The 14,076-nt window shown below is 43.5% G+C and overlaps 1 protein-coding gene across 7 annotated transcripts in view; it reads left to right on the top strand.

The window, feature by feature from the left end:
* Nucleotides 1–5,158: 5,158 nt before the first annotated feature.
* Nucleotides 5,159–14,076, top strand: part of LOC138765094 (endosome/lysosome-associated apoptosis and autophagy regulator 1-like) — a 110,198-nt gene continuing 101,280 nt past the window's right edge. For 4 of the 7 annotated variants that reach the window (XR_011358472.1, XM_069941804.1, XM_069941802.1 and 1 more), the window contains exon 1: nucleotides 5,160–5,552. Coding sequence is in view for 4 of the 7 variants with exons in the window: in XM_069941804.1 (XP_069797905.1) it covers nucleotides 5,442–5,552 (111 nt within the window). In the remaining 3 variants the exon portion in view is untranslated. Of the gene's footprint in view, nucleotides 5,553–7,518; nucleotides 7,619–14,076 lie in introns of those variants that run through there. The other 3 variants (XR_011358473.1, XM_069941807.1, XM_069941808.1) reach the window with 2 other exon arrangements.

Below are 14,076 nucleotides of genomic sequence, written 5' to 3'. Positions count from 1 at the left end.
CTCCTTTCCTTAAACCTGGGTAGGCTTAGACACCTCTGAATGAATGAATGAATGATACATTTTGGTAAAATCTTGGATGCCCGATACGTAAATTGCAATGATTAAAGTCACCAGCCACAATAAAGGCACCATCTGGATACAAAGGCCATGTTTCTACTGAGCAATGAAAATTCGGGGCAATGCGTGGTGATGCGAGGTAACACCTCAAATTTTTCCTCAGTAGAAACACATCGGGTAGTGGCTGATGCGCGGTGATGCGAGGTGCTCCGTCGTCCACCTTTTGAGGTGGTCAATGCGCGGTGAGGCGAGGGACGATTTTTCAGTAAAAACACAGCGAGTAAAGAATTCGCGGTGTACCGGAAGTCTCGATTTTTCACCCGCGCTTTTCAATTGATCATCGCATGCACGCGCCGGTACAGCGCATTATCTTATTGCTTGTCCGTGAACTACTCTTTTCAGACGATGCCGCTTTAGTTGCCCATTCAGAGCCAGCTCTCCAGCGCATGACGTCCTGTTTTGCGGAAAATGCCAAAACGTTTGGCCTGGAAGTCAGCCTGAAGAAAACTGAGGTCCTCCATCAGCCAACTCCCCACCATGACCACCAGCCCACCCCACATCTCCATCGGGCACACTGAACTCAAAATGGTCAACCAGTTTACCTACCTCGGCTGCACCATTTCATCTGATGCAAGGATTGACAAAGAGATAGAGAACAGACTCGCCAAGGCAAATAGCGCCTTTGGAAGACTACACAAAAGAGTCTGGAAAAACAACCACCTGAAGAAACACACAAAGATCAGCATGTACAGAGCCGTTGTCATAACCACGCTCCTGTTCCGCTCCGAATCAAGGGTCCTCTACCAGCATCACCTACAGCTCCTAGAACACTTCCATCAGCGCTGTCTCCGCTCGATCCTCAACATTAATTGGAATGACTTCATCACCAACATCGAAGTACTCGAGCTGGCAGAGTCCGCAAGCATCGAATCCATGCTGCTGAAGACCCAGCTGCGCTAGGTGGATTACGTCTCCAGAATGGAGGACCATCACCTTCCCAAGATCGTGTTCTATGGCGAGCTCTCCACTGGCCACCGAGACAGAGATGCACCAAAGAAGAGGTACAAGGACTGCTTAAAGAAATCTCTTGGTGCCTGCCACATTGACCACCGCCAGTGGGCTGATATCGCCTCCAACCATGCATCTTGGCGCCTCACAGTTCTGCGGGCAGCAACCTCCTTTGAAGAAGACCGCAGAGCCCACCTCACTGACAAAAGACAAAGGAGGAAAAACCCAACACCCAACCCCAAGCAACCAATTTTCCCTTGCAACCGCTGCAACCTTGCCTGCCTGTCCCGCATCGGACTTGTCAGTCACCAACGAGCCTGCAGCAGACGTGGACATACCCCTCCATAAATCTTTGTTCGCGAAGCCAAGCCAAAGACAGAAAGAATATATACTGCGCAAGCTACCTACTAGCTAGCTATACTGCGTTCATATCACCTCCGCTGTTCCTTTGTGTATTGTTAAATTGGAGTAATTTCCCTGGACAAATATCAAGCTTGTCTGTCGTTATAATAACTTTTTCGTTTCTTCGTTGGAATATGTCGAACAGTATCAACTGGACATTTGATCTTCAGCGATTCTTGATCACAAAATGGCAGGAAATGATGGTGAAGGGCATTTTGGAAGGGAAAACAAAACGACCTGATATGTGACCTTAAAATACACGACTTCCTGGTCACCTCGCATCACCTCGCATCGCCCCACATCACCCCGCATCACCGCATATTTATCTCTCAGTAGAAACAGTTCAGGTAGTCGTAAAATACGCAGTGATGCGGGGGACAAAAATTCGCGGTAATGCGAGGTGATGCGGGGTGATACGAGGTGTCCCAGTAGAAACACGCACAAAGCCTGCTGCATCCTGATAGCTGCACTGAGGGCTTTCATGGCAACTTTAGCATTAGTGTCTGGTTGTATATAAACTCCAACAGCATTGATACGTGTTCACTCTCATGGTTGATTAAAAAGGTCAACACTTAATAATCAGGTATCCTAGATCCACAGAGCAATAAAAGTATCAGCAATGGTAGAGTTAGTGTCCCTTGATCAATTCACAAAGATGAATAAACTACCTCTCTACTTTTACCCGTCGCTACTGCTGCTCTGTCAGCCCTGAAGACTGTTCACCCTTCCAGTTCCACCACATTGTTTGGGACATCGCTGTTTAGCCGTGTTTCCTTTAAAAACATAACTTTGCAATCCATAAGTCTTCTTTGTGTGAGGGTCCAAATCCTTAGTGCGTCCAGCTTGTTCGTCAAAGACCATACATTGGCAAGAAAAATGCTAGGTAACGCTGACCAGAGTGGATTTAGTATTAGCCGAGCATGCAATCCTCCATACTTCCCCTGTCTTTGCTTATGGGCTCGACGCTGGATCCTTCAGGTCAGGGTGAGTTGAATAGGTACCTGTGGTACTAACTCTGGAGGTATTTGGTTGAAATTGAATGAATAATCCAAACCTGCATTACAACAATGCTAATAAATGTCCAAAAGTGACTGTCTGCTGTCGATGTAATTCACAGAGCCGAATTGAAGAAGTACATGCAGGTATTTTCCAAAGTCTCGTGAGACACTGACTCTCACAATAAACACGCGCCGCCATCTTTGTGATGAGAATTTAACGTGTTATACTCGTTCCAGTATGAACAGAACGCTTGCAGCTTCAGAATAATAACGATTGATTGATCTATTGATTCATGCGTTTGTCATCTCTAGGGTTTTCTGTTTCATTGTTCTCCACTGATTGACCTCCGACTTACACCACGAATAACCTATAAACATCAAGGCTTGTCTCAAATAACTATACCTTGAAGAAGGGCTCAGGCCCAAAACTTTGCCTCCTATGGATGCTGCTAGACCTGTTGTGTTCCTCCAGTATTTCTGTGTTTTTACTACTATTTATTGATGTATTTTGTGCTTATTGACCGGCATTAACATTTAGTTTGATATTTTTTAATATTTTAATGTCAAGGTGTAGGTATCACGAGCAATATTAGTATGCATTTCCCATGTCCAGCTGCCTTTGGAGGATTTGGTGCCATCTCATTAAATCTCTACAGTCCATCAGCTGAAAGTAGAACAGAGCAGCTTGTTCATCCATTAAAGGGTATAATTAAAAGTCGACCACATTGCTATGGATCTGGAGTTACAAATAGACCAGACCAAGTAAGGAGACAAACAGCAAAGGCCGTTAATGAGTCAGATGAGTTTTTAGAGATTAATCCAGTGATCGCTTTCACCTTCCAAGGTCAAGTTCATTGTCTCGTGTACCGAGGTGCAGTGAGAAGGTTTGCTTTGGGAGCAGTTCAACTAGTCTACCCTTAGAGCAAATAAAACGCAGTCCAGTGTGCAGACTTAGAGAGTGATAGTTAGTACAGAGCAAAAGCAATTTCACTAATATTAGATTTTTAACATATGATTTAGTGAATGCATGATTTCATTTTGTTGTGTCTGCCTTTGAACTCTTCACCCAAAGCCAATAAAGGTTCCGAGGAAGATGCTTGAAATAGTATGTTTCTCCTCTGAGTGAAGACTGAAGCATGTTTCCTCTGCAGAGGCGACTGAGGAGATAGGATACAGATGTACAAGTAATGTGAGGCAATGATGAGATAAATAGGAAGAAAAATTAGATATGCTCTCAAGGATTCAAATGTTAAGTTCCAAAAGGCATGATGGGGCCCATTTATCGTCATCTTAAGGTTTAATGTTGTTCTGGAATTTTGGCACTCTGTTGTCCCTCTCCAAGTTGGTGTCACTTGATTCACACATGACATCTTTCAACCTTGCTGAGAGGAAGGGGTTTTGAAATTTTTCCTTTTGGATTTTATTTTGTTGTTAAATCTTATTTTATTCTCATGATTGTGCTTTGGATTTCCTTATTATGAGAATATTGTATAATCTTTTGCATTTTTTTCTCCGAATCTTGTAGCACATTGTATAATTGTACTGTTCCATTGTTTTCTTTTGTAAAACATCAATAAAAAATATTTAAGAAAGAAAGAAACATCGCATTGTAGCGGTGTATAACCCCCTGAGGGCAAAGGTTTAAGGTGAGGAGTAACAGGGCATCTGAGAAAGATGATTTTCACTCAGGGGGGTGATTTCAATCTGGATTTTATTACCTGAAAAAAGTGAAGGAGGTGGGTGTTCTTATAACATTTAAGAAGCATGAAACTACCACTTGAGTTGGCAAGACATAATAGGCTATGGGCCAAAGTAAATGGGATCAATATGGATAGGTCAGCCTTGACATGGTGAGCCAAAGCAAGAGTTTTTCAAAGCTAAAAACTGGAAAATTCTTGAATAGCCAAGTCAGTCACCCGATCTAAATCCGAGCTTCCAGATGCTGAAGAGAAAACTTCAGGGGACAAGCCCCCAAAACAAGCCGGAGCGGAAGATGGCTGCAGTCGAGACTTGACAGCGACTTCCCAGAGAAGATGCTCAGCATCTGGTGATGCCTATTGAATCACAGACTTCAAGCGGTCATAGCAAGCAAGGCAGATGCCACAAAATACTAAACATGTCTTTAAAACACGAACCATTGCTGTGTCCCAAACCTTATGGTGCCCTGAAGTGGGGAGACTATGTTTAAAAAGTGCTGTAATTTGTACATGGTCAAACCAAAACGTACACAAATAACCTCTAATAAAATATGGAATGTGCACTTTAATCGCATGTGTATTATTTGATTACAGATTGAAAATTGTGGAGAACAGGGGCAAATAAATTAAAAAATGTCTTAGTCTTATGGAGGGCATATGTCTGATCCTCATTTCCACAGAGATGAGGCTGACGATTAATTTCCATATTAGTAAGTATTTAGATTCAGGGGCAAATAAGGATGGGCAATAAATGCTGCTCTGCTCAGTGATCCTGGTCCAACTTTTTTTAAAAATGCAGTGAGATTTATTCGACTCGGTTTTATTTTTTTTCCCCCTGTCAATACAGATCTCCACAATGTTCTGTAACTAGAGAGCCAGCGGTTGTTTAGTTTTCTACTTGTTTGGAATTGAAATAGAATTTCAGAAGTGGACGGTTTAAATCGATTGCGTGGAATGTGAATTATTTAAAGTCCAGAATGTCGAATTCTTCAGCTCCTTGTTGTTCCTCCCTTGCACACACCTGGAAATGCTGGAATGCAGCAATATTTCACACCGGAGGAAGGCGTCGCAAGCTTATTGCACAGGTTGACTGCACATTTTGGAATGGGCGTCTGGGGAAGACGGTCGCTCTGATCCGGCGGTACCTGTCACTTTGCGAGCTCGGTCGCCACAGACTCCGCAAACTGGCCGGGAAGACCACCTCGGTGCAAAGCTGAAAGGACGGACGATAACAGGGAGAGGCGACCTTTCCCCAGCTTTTTCTGCTGGTCACACCATCATGAATGGTAACAGCTCGCCTCCTCGTTTGCTCTTCCCTGTGCTACTGCTCGCAACAGGTTTCCGATCCACGATGACCACGGGGGACAATAATCTCCCACTTTGCAAAGAGGTAAAGTGTTTTGGACCCTCTGACCTTGATATCCTACAGCTTCGTAACGTTGCACCTCTTCCTGGAAGTTAAATAGTTATTCCCAGAATGAATCATTTCTTAGTCTGCATATGTATCAATTTGTGAAGACGAGCAAACTGCAACATATTTTCCTAGAAGGTTACAGATATTTTCGAGGCGGCATTTTCCTTGGGCAGGGTTTCCCCATATGGCAGGTTTAATTTTAACGATCAGCCATGACTCGAACCTGTTCGCTTGCCCACCTTGATAGTACAAGGCCGGATCTCACCAGTGCGTGGCTGTTTGCCATTCCTGCCCCGTGGCCGAAAGTCATTTCTCGAAGGTGTTTGTTACAAAACAAAGTTGCCTTCTTTAGGTTACCTGCCAATCCACAAAAGTGTGATTTGAAATCGTTCTTTGCAAGAGGGGGGTAGGGGTGGTGGGGTAGGGGTGGTGGGGTAGGGGTGGTGGGGTAGGGGTGGTGGGGTAGGGGTGGTGGGGTAGGGGTGGTGGGGTAGGGGTGGTGGGGTAGGGGTGGTGGGGTAGGGGTGGTGGGGTAGGGGTGGTGGGGTAGGGGTGGTGGGGTAGGGGTGGTGGGGTAGGGGTGGTGGGGTAGGGGTGGTGGGGTAGGGGTGGTGGGGTAGGGGTGGTGGGGTAGGGGTGGTGGGGTAGGGGTGGTGGGGTAGGGGTGGTGGGGTAGGGGTGGTGGGGTAGGGGTGGTGGGGTAGGGGTGGTGGGGTAGGGGTGGTGGGGTAGGGGTGGTGGGGTAGGGGTGGTGGGGTAGGGGTGGTGGGGTAGGGGTGGTGGGGTAGGGGTGGTGGGGTAGGGGTGGTGGGGTAGGGGTGGTGGGGTAGGGGTGGTGGGGTAGGGGTGGTGGGGTAGGGGTGGTGGGGTAGGGGTGGTGGGGTAGGGGTGGTGGGGTAGGGGTGGTGGGGTAGGGGTGGTGGGGTAGGGGTGGTGGGGTAGGGGTGGTGGGGTAGGGGTGGTGGGGTAGGGGTGGTGGGGTAGGGGTGGTGGGGTAGGGGTGGTGGGGTAGGGGTGGTGGGGTAGGGGTGGTGGGGTAGGGGTGGTGGGGTAGGGGTGGTGGGGTAGGGGTGGTGGGGTAGGGGTGGTGGGGTAGGGGTGGTGGGGTAGGGGTGGTGGGGTAGGGGTGGTGGGGTAGGGGTGGTGGGGTAGGGGTGGTGGGGTAGGGGTGGTGGGGTAGGGGTGGTGGGGTAGGGGTGGTGGGGTAGGGGTGGTGGGGTAGGGGTGGTGGGGTAGGGGTGGTGGGGTAGGGGTGGTGGGGTAGGGGTGGTGGGGTAGGGGTGGTGGGGTAGGGGTGGTGGGGTAGGGGTGGTGGGGTAGGGAGAGAGAAAGAAAACCAGAAGGTTCAATACTTAATGGAAAATTGTCATCTGCCTGTCCTGTTTCTGTGGCTAAATGGCTTGCATCTTGTAGTGTCGCCTCCGTATTTCTGTACCTGAAGGTGCAGAAAGGTTAAATGAAGGTTCCAGCTGACACATATTGAAGCCGTCATAAATTAGGGAACACGACAGGGTGGTTGTAAACCAACAGATGGTGTACGGAATATTGCTGAAGGATTGCAGGTGTTTTAAGCTTGAAATGACCCTATTGTAGAAACGTCAAATGCAGTTGCAGAAAATGCAATTCATATTTTTAAAAGCACGAGTCAAAACAAAACGATGCCAAATATAAGTTTATGAACAGTGATACTTGAACGACCAACAAATTAAACTATTCCTTAAGGACCATCCCTTAGAATATTAATTTATGACCTCCTCTTGGTAGATGAAAGTTATGCATGAGCGATATTTAAAGAGATTGCTTTTCGATTCCACGCCAGAAACTGCTTAATTGTTGTTGAAATTCTCACCCTTGGTTTTATTTCCTCCACAGCTATCTAAACCAGCAATATTTCTGCCAAGCAACTCTCATTCTGTCTTGTGTAAACTTGAAGTCATCCAAAACGCCCTTGTCCTGCACCAAATCCTGTTCACCCACGTCTCTGTGCTGTGAGAATCCTTAAAGCTAATCAACTTCCCACTTGCCTTCAGCTGCCAAACACAGTGAGCTCTGGAGTTCCTACCTCCAAACCTCTTGTCCTTTTTCCTTTTGTTTTAAAGATGATTCTCAAAACTCATCCCTTTGACCCAGCTTTTGCTCATGCACATTATCTCTTAATTTGCTTGACAATACATTTTGTTCAATCATGCAAATTTAACATTTTGTTCAATGAGCTACTTTGCATGAAAGCTGTTGATATGTGTTTCCTTTGCTTTTTTAAATGTTGATGGTTAAAGGATATATTTTCTCAATTTCGGTTAACATTTAAAATGTGAGTTTAATTTAAAAAAGGATAAAATGCCCAACAAAATATTCCAAATTTTGCCTTTAAATGCAAGTAAAGAAAAAAAGTTGTTTGGCAGTGCTCCAGATTGCTTTGCATATTAAGTAACAGGTGCACTAGTTTTTTTCCCAGTTAAATTGTTAAATCTATTTAGTTCCTCTTGGTTTCTGGGAAAACCAATGCATATTTAAAATGGAACACTGGATAACAAAGGTGTGTGGAGGTTTAACTCCCAGTTGCAGTGACATCCATGGATAAAACAAAAATGAGATTTCTGCTTTCCTGTGACTTATTTCATACAGTATGGGTAAGCTATCGTTGGAAATGCAAATGCCAATGTAAAGAATCACCCTACTATATCTCCAATTATATTTTTAAAAATGCATGGTGAGAATTGCTGGCTGTGAGCTGCACCTTAAACAGCTGCTGTCCATCTGGCGCATACATTGCTACTGAGTTGTTGGGAAAAGATTTGCAGGATCTTGTGTATTTTGTCACAGACCAGCAATAGTAGAAATTCACCAAGATAGTGTTATTTTTAAACCAATATTTATTAATAATTACTAATAATATAACATCTTACTTAAATCTACCCCAACTAAGTGTGTGTGTGTGTGTTACCCAAACCATTACAGCTTAGGCACAATTCTGGAAAGTCATTCCCAAAGTTCAGTCTTAGAAATCCTGTGTTGAATCTGACTTTTAACCTGATGCTCAGAAATAATTACAAAGGAGGTGAGAGATTGAGTGATCAGACTGCTGAATTCTTGACTAGTTATTTTCAGAGAAATGTCCTTTTATAGGACTGATTGTCTTAACTCCCCTCTTCCTTGCAAAGGGGAAACAAAACAAGTGACCTCCATGCTGCTTCCAAAACCCAGGAAAAGGTCAGACTAAATGACCGTCGCAATGGTCACGATACAATGAGGCAATTCTCATGCTTCCTTTACCCAGATATGGGTCAATACTTCCCCTGACAAGGAGAATCAGCAGAATTGTCCATTTCACAGAGTCATTGTACCTCATGTTTATCGGATGGCTGGCTGATCGATGCAGAATTCTGTTGCTTTAATTGTCCCAATCACATGACTCATAATCACATGACCCTCTCTCACCATCTATTTTTTCCTGAATAAACAACCATTGTTCTTGGTCTTAGTTGAGAGAATCAACCTTGTTTATAGTTTGGACCTGATGGTGCCATGCAGTCTGTAAATGTTGTGAAAACTGAATGTTTTCAGCTTGCACCAACCCTTAAAGTGACACTCACTAAATAAAACAGGAGCTTGTAATATGTGTCAAAGGGAATGTGATTTGAAGGAGACTCTACAGCTAATGTTTCTTTCGCCCCTTTCACACTTGCAAGTGATCCCAGGAATTAACCGCTAATCGGCCTTTTAAGTATCTAGTGCAGTGGTTCTCAACCTTTTTCTTTCCACTCATATACCACTTTAGGTAATCCCTATGCCATCAGTACTCGCTCTGTGATTAGTAAGGGATTGCTTAAGGTGGTATGTGAGTGGGAATGGAAGGTTGAGAATCACTCCTCTAGACCCAATTGTGACTGAAATATTTTGCTTGAGAAAAATTGTCATTGGGCATTTCCTTTGGAGTTCTGAAACCGTGCACATAATGAGTGCTCATGAGTCAATGAGGTAAGATTAAAACAGTGGTTTTCAAACTTTTTTGTTCCACCTACATAACACTTTAAGCAACCAGTTACTAATCACAGAACGCCTATGGCATTTTTTTCTTTGGCTTGGCTTCACGGACGAAGATTTATGGAGGGGTAATGTCCATGTCAGCTGCAGGCTCGTTTGTGGCTGACAAGTCTGATGCGGGACAGGCAGACACGGTTGCAGCGGTTGCAAGGGAAAATTGGTGGGTTGGGGTTGGGTGTTGGGTTTTCCCTCCTTTGTCTTTTGTCAGTGAGATGGGCTTTGCGGTCTTCTTCAAAGGAGGTTGCTGCCCGCCGAACTGTGAGGCGCCAAGATGCACGGTTTGAGGCGATATCAGCCCACTGGCGGTGGTCAATGTGGCAGGCACCAAGAGATAGTCTAGACCCAATTGTGACTGAAATATTTTGCTTGAGAAAAATTGTCATTGGGCCATTTCCTTTGGAGTTCTGAAACCATGCACATAATGAGTCAATGAGGTACGATTAAAACAGTGGTTTTCAAACTTTTTCTTTCCACCTACATAACACCTTAAGCAACCAGTTACTAATAACAGAGTGCCTATGGCATAGCGAATAATTAAAGTGGTACGTGAGTGGAAAGGAAAAGGTTGAGAACCAAGTGTGAAAGGAAAATCTTCTCAATGCCAGCATCAGAAGACATCATCTCATCACCTCGACCGTTGTACAATCTCCAGCCTCTGCAGATGCTGGTGTTGCAATCAAGCAACTGTGAAACAGGTAATGGCATTTTGGGATTGAAATGACCCAAGTTTTTGCGTGAGTACAGGAACATGAAGGAAGAAAATATTAAAATGGTATAATCTTTGCCATGGGAATGTCTCAGTGGGAGAGAGAGAGAGAGAGAGGGGGGGGAAATAAATAGCAAGAGTGGACAATTTTTAAGTAGCGTGTGAAAATTGGTAATGCTATAGCGCACAATTTATAAAGACCATGGGAAAAAGCAATGTAGACCTGACTTCCCAGAATGCCATGCAGCAGAGAAACCCTTCCATGAATGCTCCGTGCATGCAGCCGGGCACACAGCCCTTTCTCTGCTGGATGGAATTCTGGGAGTGCAGGTCCACCATCACTTTTTTTCCATGGTATTTATAAATTGTCCGCGATGGCACCACAAACTTTCCCATGTTATTTAAATTGGGTATTATAGCGCTACATACTTTCCCATGCTATATAAATTGAGTGCTATAGTGCTACCAACTTCCCCACCCTGTTTAAAAATTGTCCACTACTGCTAATTATTACCCACGGTCCCTTTATAAAGGTTTATTATGATCGGCACTCCAAAACAGGAGCTGAAGGGCTCATACTGTGCTGTACATAAAGCTTAATTATATTATAATTAAGCATGATTAATTTTGTTCAAAGATCAGATTGTAATACATTGATCAGGATTTAGGGCAGGTCCACCATCACTTGATGCATCATGACATCACCAGTAGAAAGTAGAACAGTCCTAACCCCGGGATGGACAGCTCCTTGTGAGTGTGAAAGCATTCAGGGTCCTAGTTAAGAGAGGTCAAATGTGAAACCCTAACCCTAACCCCATTCCTATCCCAGGACACTGAATGGCAAGTGTGAAAGGGACTTGTGACTCTAATGGTGTTCCTGTTGCATTCTCCTGGTAGGGAAGATTGAGAGAGAGAGATAAGAAATGAGGATTGTGGGAGGAGGGAGGGTAGAATTTCAACACAACAAAGAGTGTGGCTGCCAAAGGCAGAATAAAGGAAATTGGGAATGTGCTAGAATTCCAGCAGCAAAGAAATTGTGCGGTGCTTGTAAACCTGCAGGAGACTTGAAAGAGAGTCGGAGGGTTGTGAATGTAATTTTAAAATTCAGATATTGCTGGAACGGCTAGGTCAATTTTCACTGGAGGACAGGAGGTTAAGAGGGGACATGATGGAGGTATTTAAAATGATAAGGAACATAAATAAAGGGTAAATTGAAGGAAGCTTTCCTCCATATCAGAGAGAGATTAAACTGCACAACATAAATTTAGGGTAAAGGGCAAGAGGGTTGGAGGGGATTTGAAGGGAATCTCTTTCATTTAGAGTGTGGTGAGTACCAAGAATACATTGTGTGAACATAGAGGCCATGAGTTAAGGGTAAGGGAGCAACACTTTAGGAGAAATATTAGAGGTGGCTTTTTCACTCAGCAAGTGGTGGCAGAATGGAATGAACTTCCGAAATGAGATAGTTGTGTTAGGGTTCTTTCTGTTATTTAAGAGCAGGTTGGATGTGTACACGGAGGTGAAGGGGTTGGAGGGTTATTGGCGGTGAGCAGGAGATTTGAGCTAGTGGAGTTGTTCTAGTGAACCGGTGTGGACTCGAAAGGCCGATGTGGCCTGTTTCCACTCCGTAAATGGTTATATGGAGAGCGTGGAGGAAGAAGCGATCACTGCTTTTAAGAAGTGACTTGATGAGTACCAAAGCTCAGAAGGCTGTGCACCAAAGGTTGGAAAATAGAATTAACATTAGTTGATGTATGGTGGGCTGAACGGGCTACTTCCTTGCTTTTTGACTTTATGACTTGATGATTGTAGGGATCAATTATGTATTTGCATGAAAATTGAGTGGGATTCAGCGCGAGTTATTAAGTGGGCAGAATGAATTCAAAATTTCCTTACAGTGACTTTTGATGTTTCAGTAATGCCCTTTGTCTCAAACTGCATCTTCTTAGATATCCTCACATCTTCCTGGCAAATCCTGGAGAATTCCTGGACCATGAGCCTGCAATCCTTTTCCTTTGCATATTGATAAATTAATATCACTGTATGCATGGTAATTTCAAAATGTTAACCATTGTGCTGCAACTATTGCAGCTAAAACAGTAGAGGAGGAAGAAGGGTAGGTGAAAGGAACAGAAATGCTCTCCTCTCTGATCAATTTTGAGGGGAACATTGCAAGTATCAGAGACAAAGAATTCGCAGCGAAAGGGGATGTTCACAGGTTTTTTTTAATGCAATCCATAAAATTCAAGATTTTTTTATTGTCATGTACAGAACATGAGATTTGCCTACTGTAAGTCAGGCAAACAGCTGCCATTACTGTTGCCTGGTAACCCTTGCAGTAAGAGAAAAAGAAGCAAAAGAGAGTCCCTTCAGACTCCCTGAGTGTCCATGTATTTGCCCTCAGAGACCTCGCCAACCATTGTGAATCATAACATTACATTTTAAACTGTCATTTGAAATGGCTTTGAAAATGATAACCTCATGGCCTTGAAGACTAAAATTACTTGGTGGCGGGGCGGGGGAACATAAACTTGAATGCACTTTTTCCATAAATCTGGAGAGGGCCATGTTTTCACTTATCACACTATTGGAAATGAGTATCTTAAATGTTGTGGCTCAATTTTATTGAGTACACCCACCCTGATTGTGTGAATCCAATTTAAATCTAGCCCAAATGAGTTTTAATTTTCAGACCTCAGCGAAAGTAGAGGTAGGATTTTAATACATGATAGGAGGGATAGATTAGTGAAGATAATGATGTGTTGGTTTCAAAACTATTGGGGGAGCCTGGGAATGGATTCACTCAATTAATTTAAAGCACTTTCAGAATTAGGGTGCTTCAGATATTCAACACTATCCTCCTTTCACTTCAGAAATTGGAAGAGGTCCAAGTGCTCCAAATAATATTTGTTCTTGGGAATAGTTTTTTTTTAAATTTAATAGTGCCAAATTCACTCATGAGGATTCTACATCCATGAAGTATCTCAAATCTCAGATACATACAAGTGAATATGAACATTTATTTCAGGTTTGCTTATTATCTCCTGCAATTAACAATAAACAGCTTCATAAAAACAAAGCTCAGACATCCCTCCTTCATGTTTCATTATAAAATTTATTGTCCTCTCTAAGACTAGCTCTTAGAATTAAATGAAGAGGAAAACATGTCCAACCCAATCTCTCTTCAATTTGAGATGCTCTCTTTCGGTCAAATGTGTTTCCTGCAAAAAAGCAATGTCAATTTTCATACTATAAGCCAAAACTCGTTTTCGCTTAATCAGGTTATTTAACCCCTGAACATTAAAAGTTGCAAATTTCAAATTGGACATCCCTACAAATTAACAATACAATCACTCACTACAAAATATTGCTCTCCTCATAATATCTTAAAGTCACGATCTACCCTTAAATATCTAAAAAAAAGATTTTTAAAAATTTATTTATCCCCCCCCAAAAAAAAGAAAAACTACCCAAAAGTAGTAACGCCCTAAAAAACTGGTTGTGGTAAACCCCACTAGTGGTGGATGACTATCAAAGATTTCAGTGCCATCCACCTCCCCACCCACCCCCCCCAGTCAGAAATACACTATTCACATCAACACAATCAAATACAGTAAACATATTCCACCCACTGACTCCAATCCCAATTATTGTTCTGGGTCTTCAATGTCAATAAGGCTTTGAGTTAACACATCTTTCTTTCCATTCTTCCCAGTCTTTCCATTCCCATTTACCTTCCTTTTAGGCGAC

Source organism: Narcine bancroftii, chromosome 5 (genome assembly GCF_036971445.1).
Source record: "Narcine bancroftii isolate sNarBan1 chromosome 5, sNarBan1.hap1, whole genome shotgun sequence".
Lineage (NCBI taxonomy): Eukaryota > Metazoa > Chordata > Chondrichthyes > Torpediniformes > Narcinidae > Narcine > Narcine bancroftii.
The sequence above is the reverse complement of the archived record's forward strand: the minus strand, read 5'-3'. Positions and strand labels throughout refer to the sequence as shown.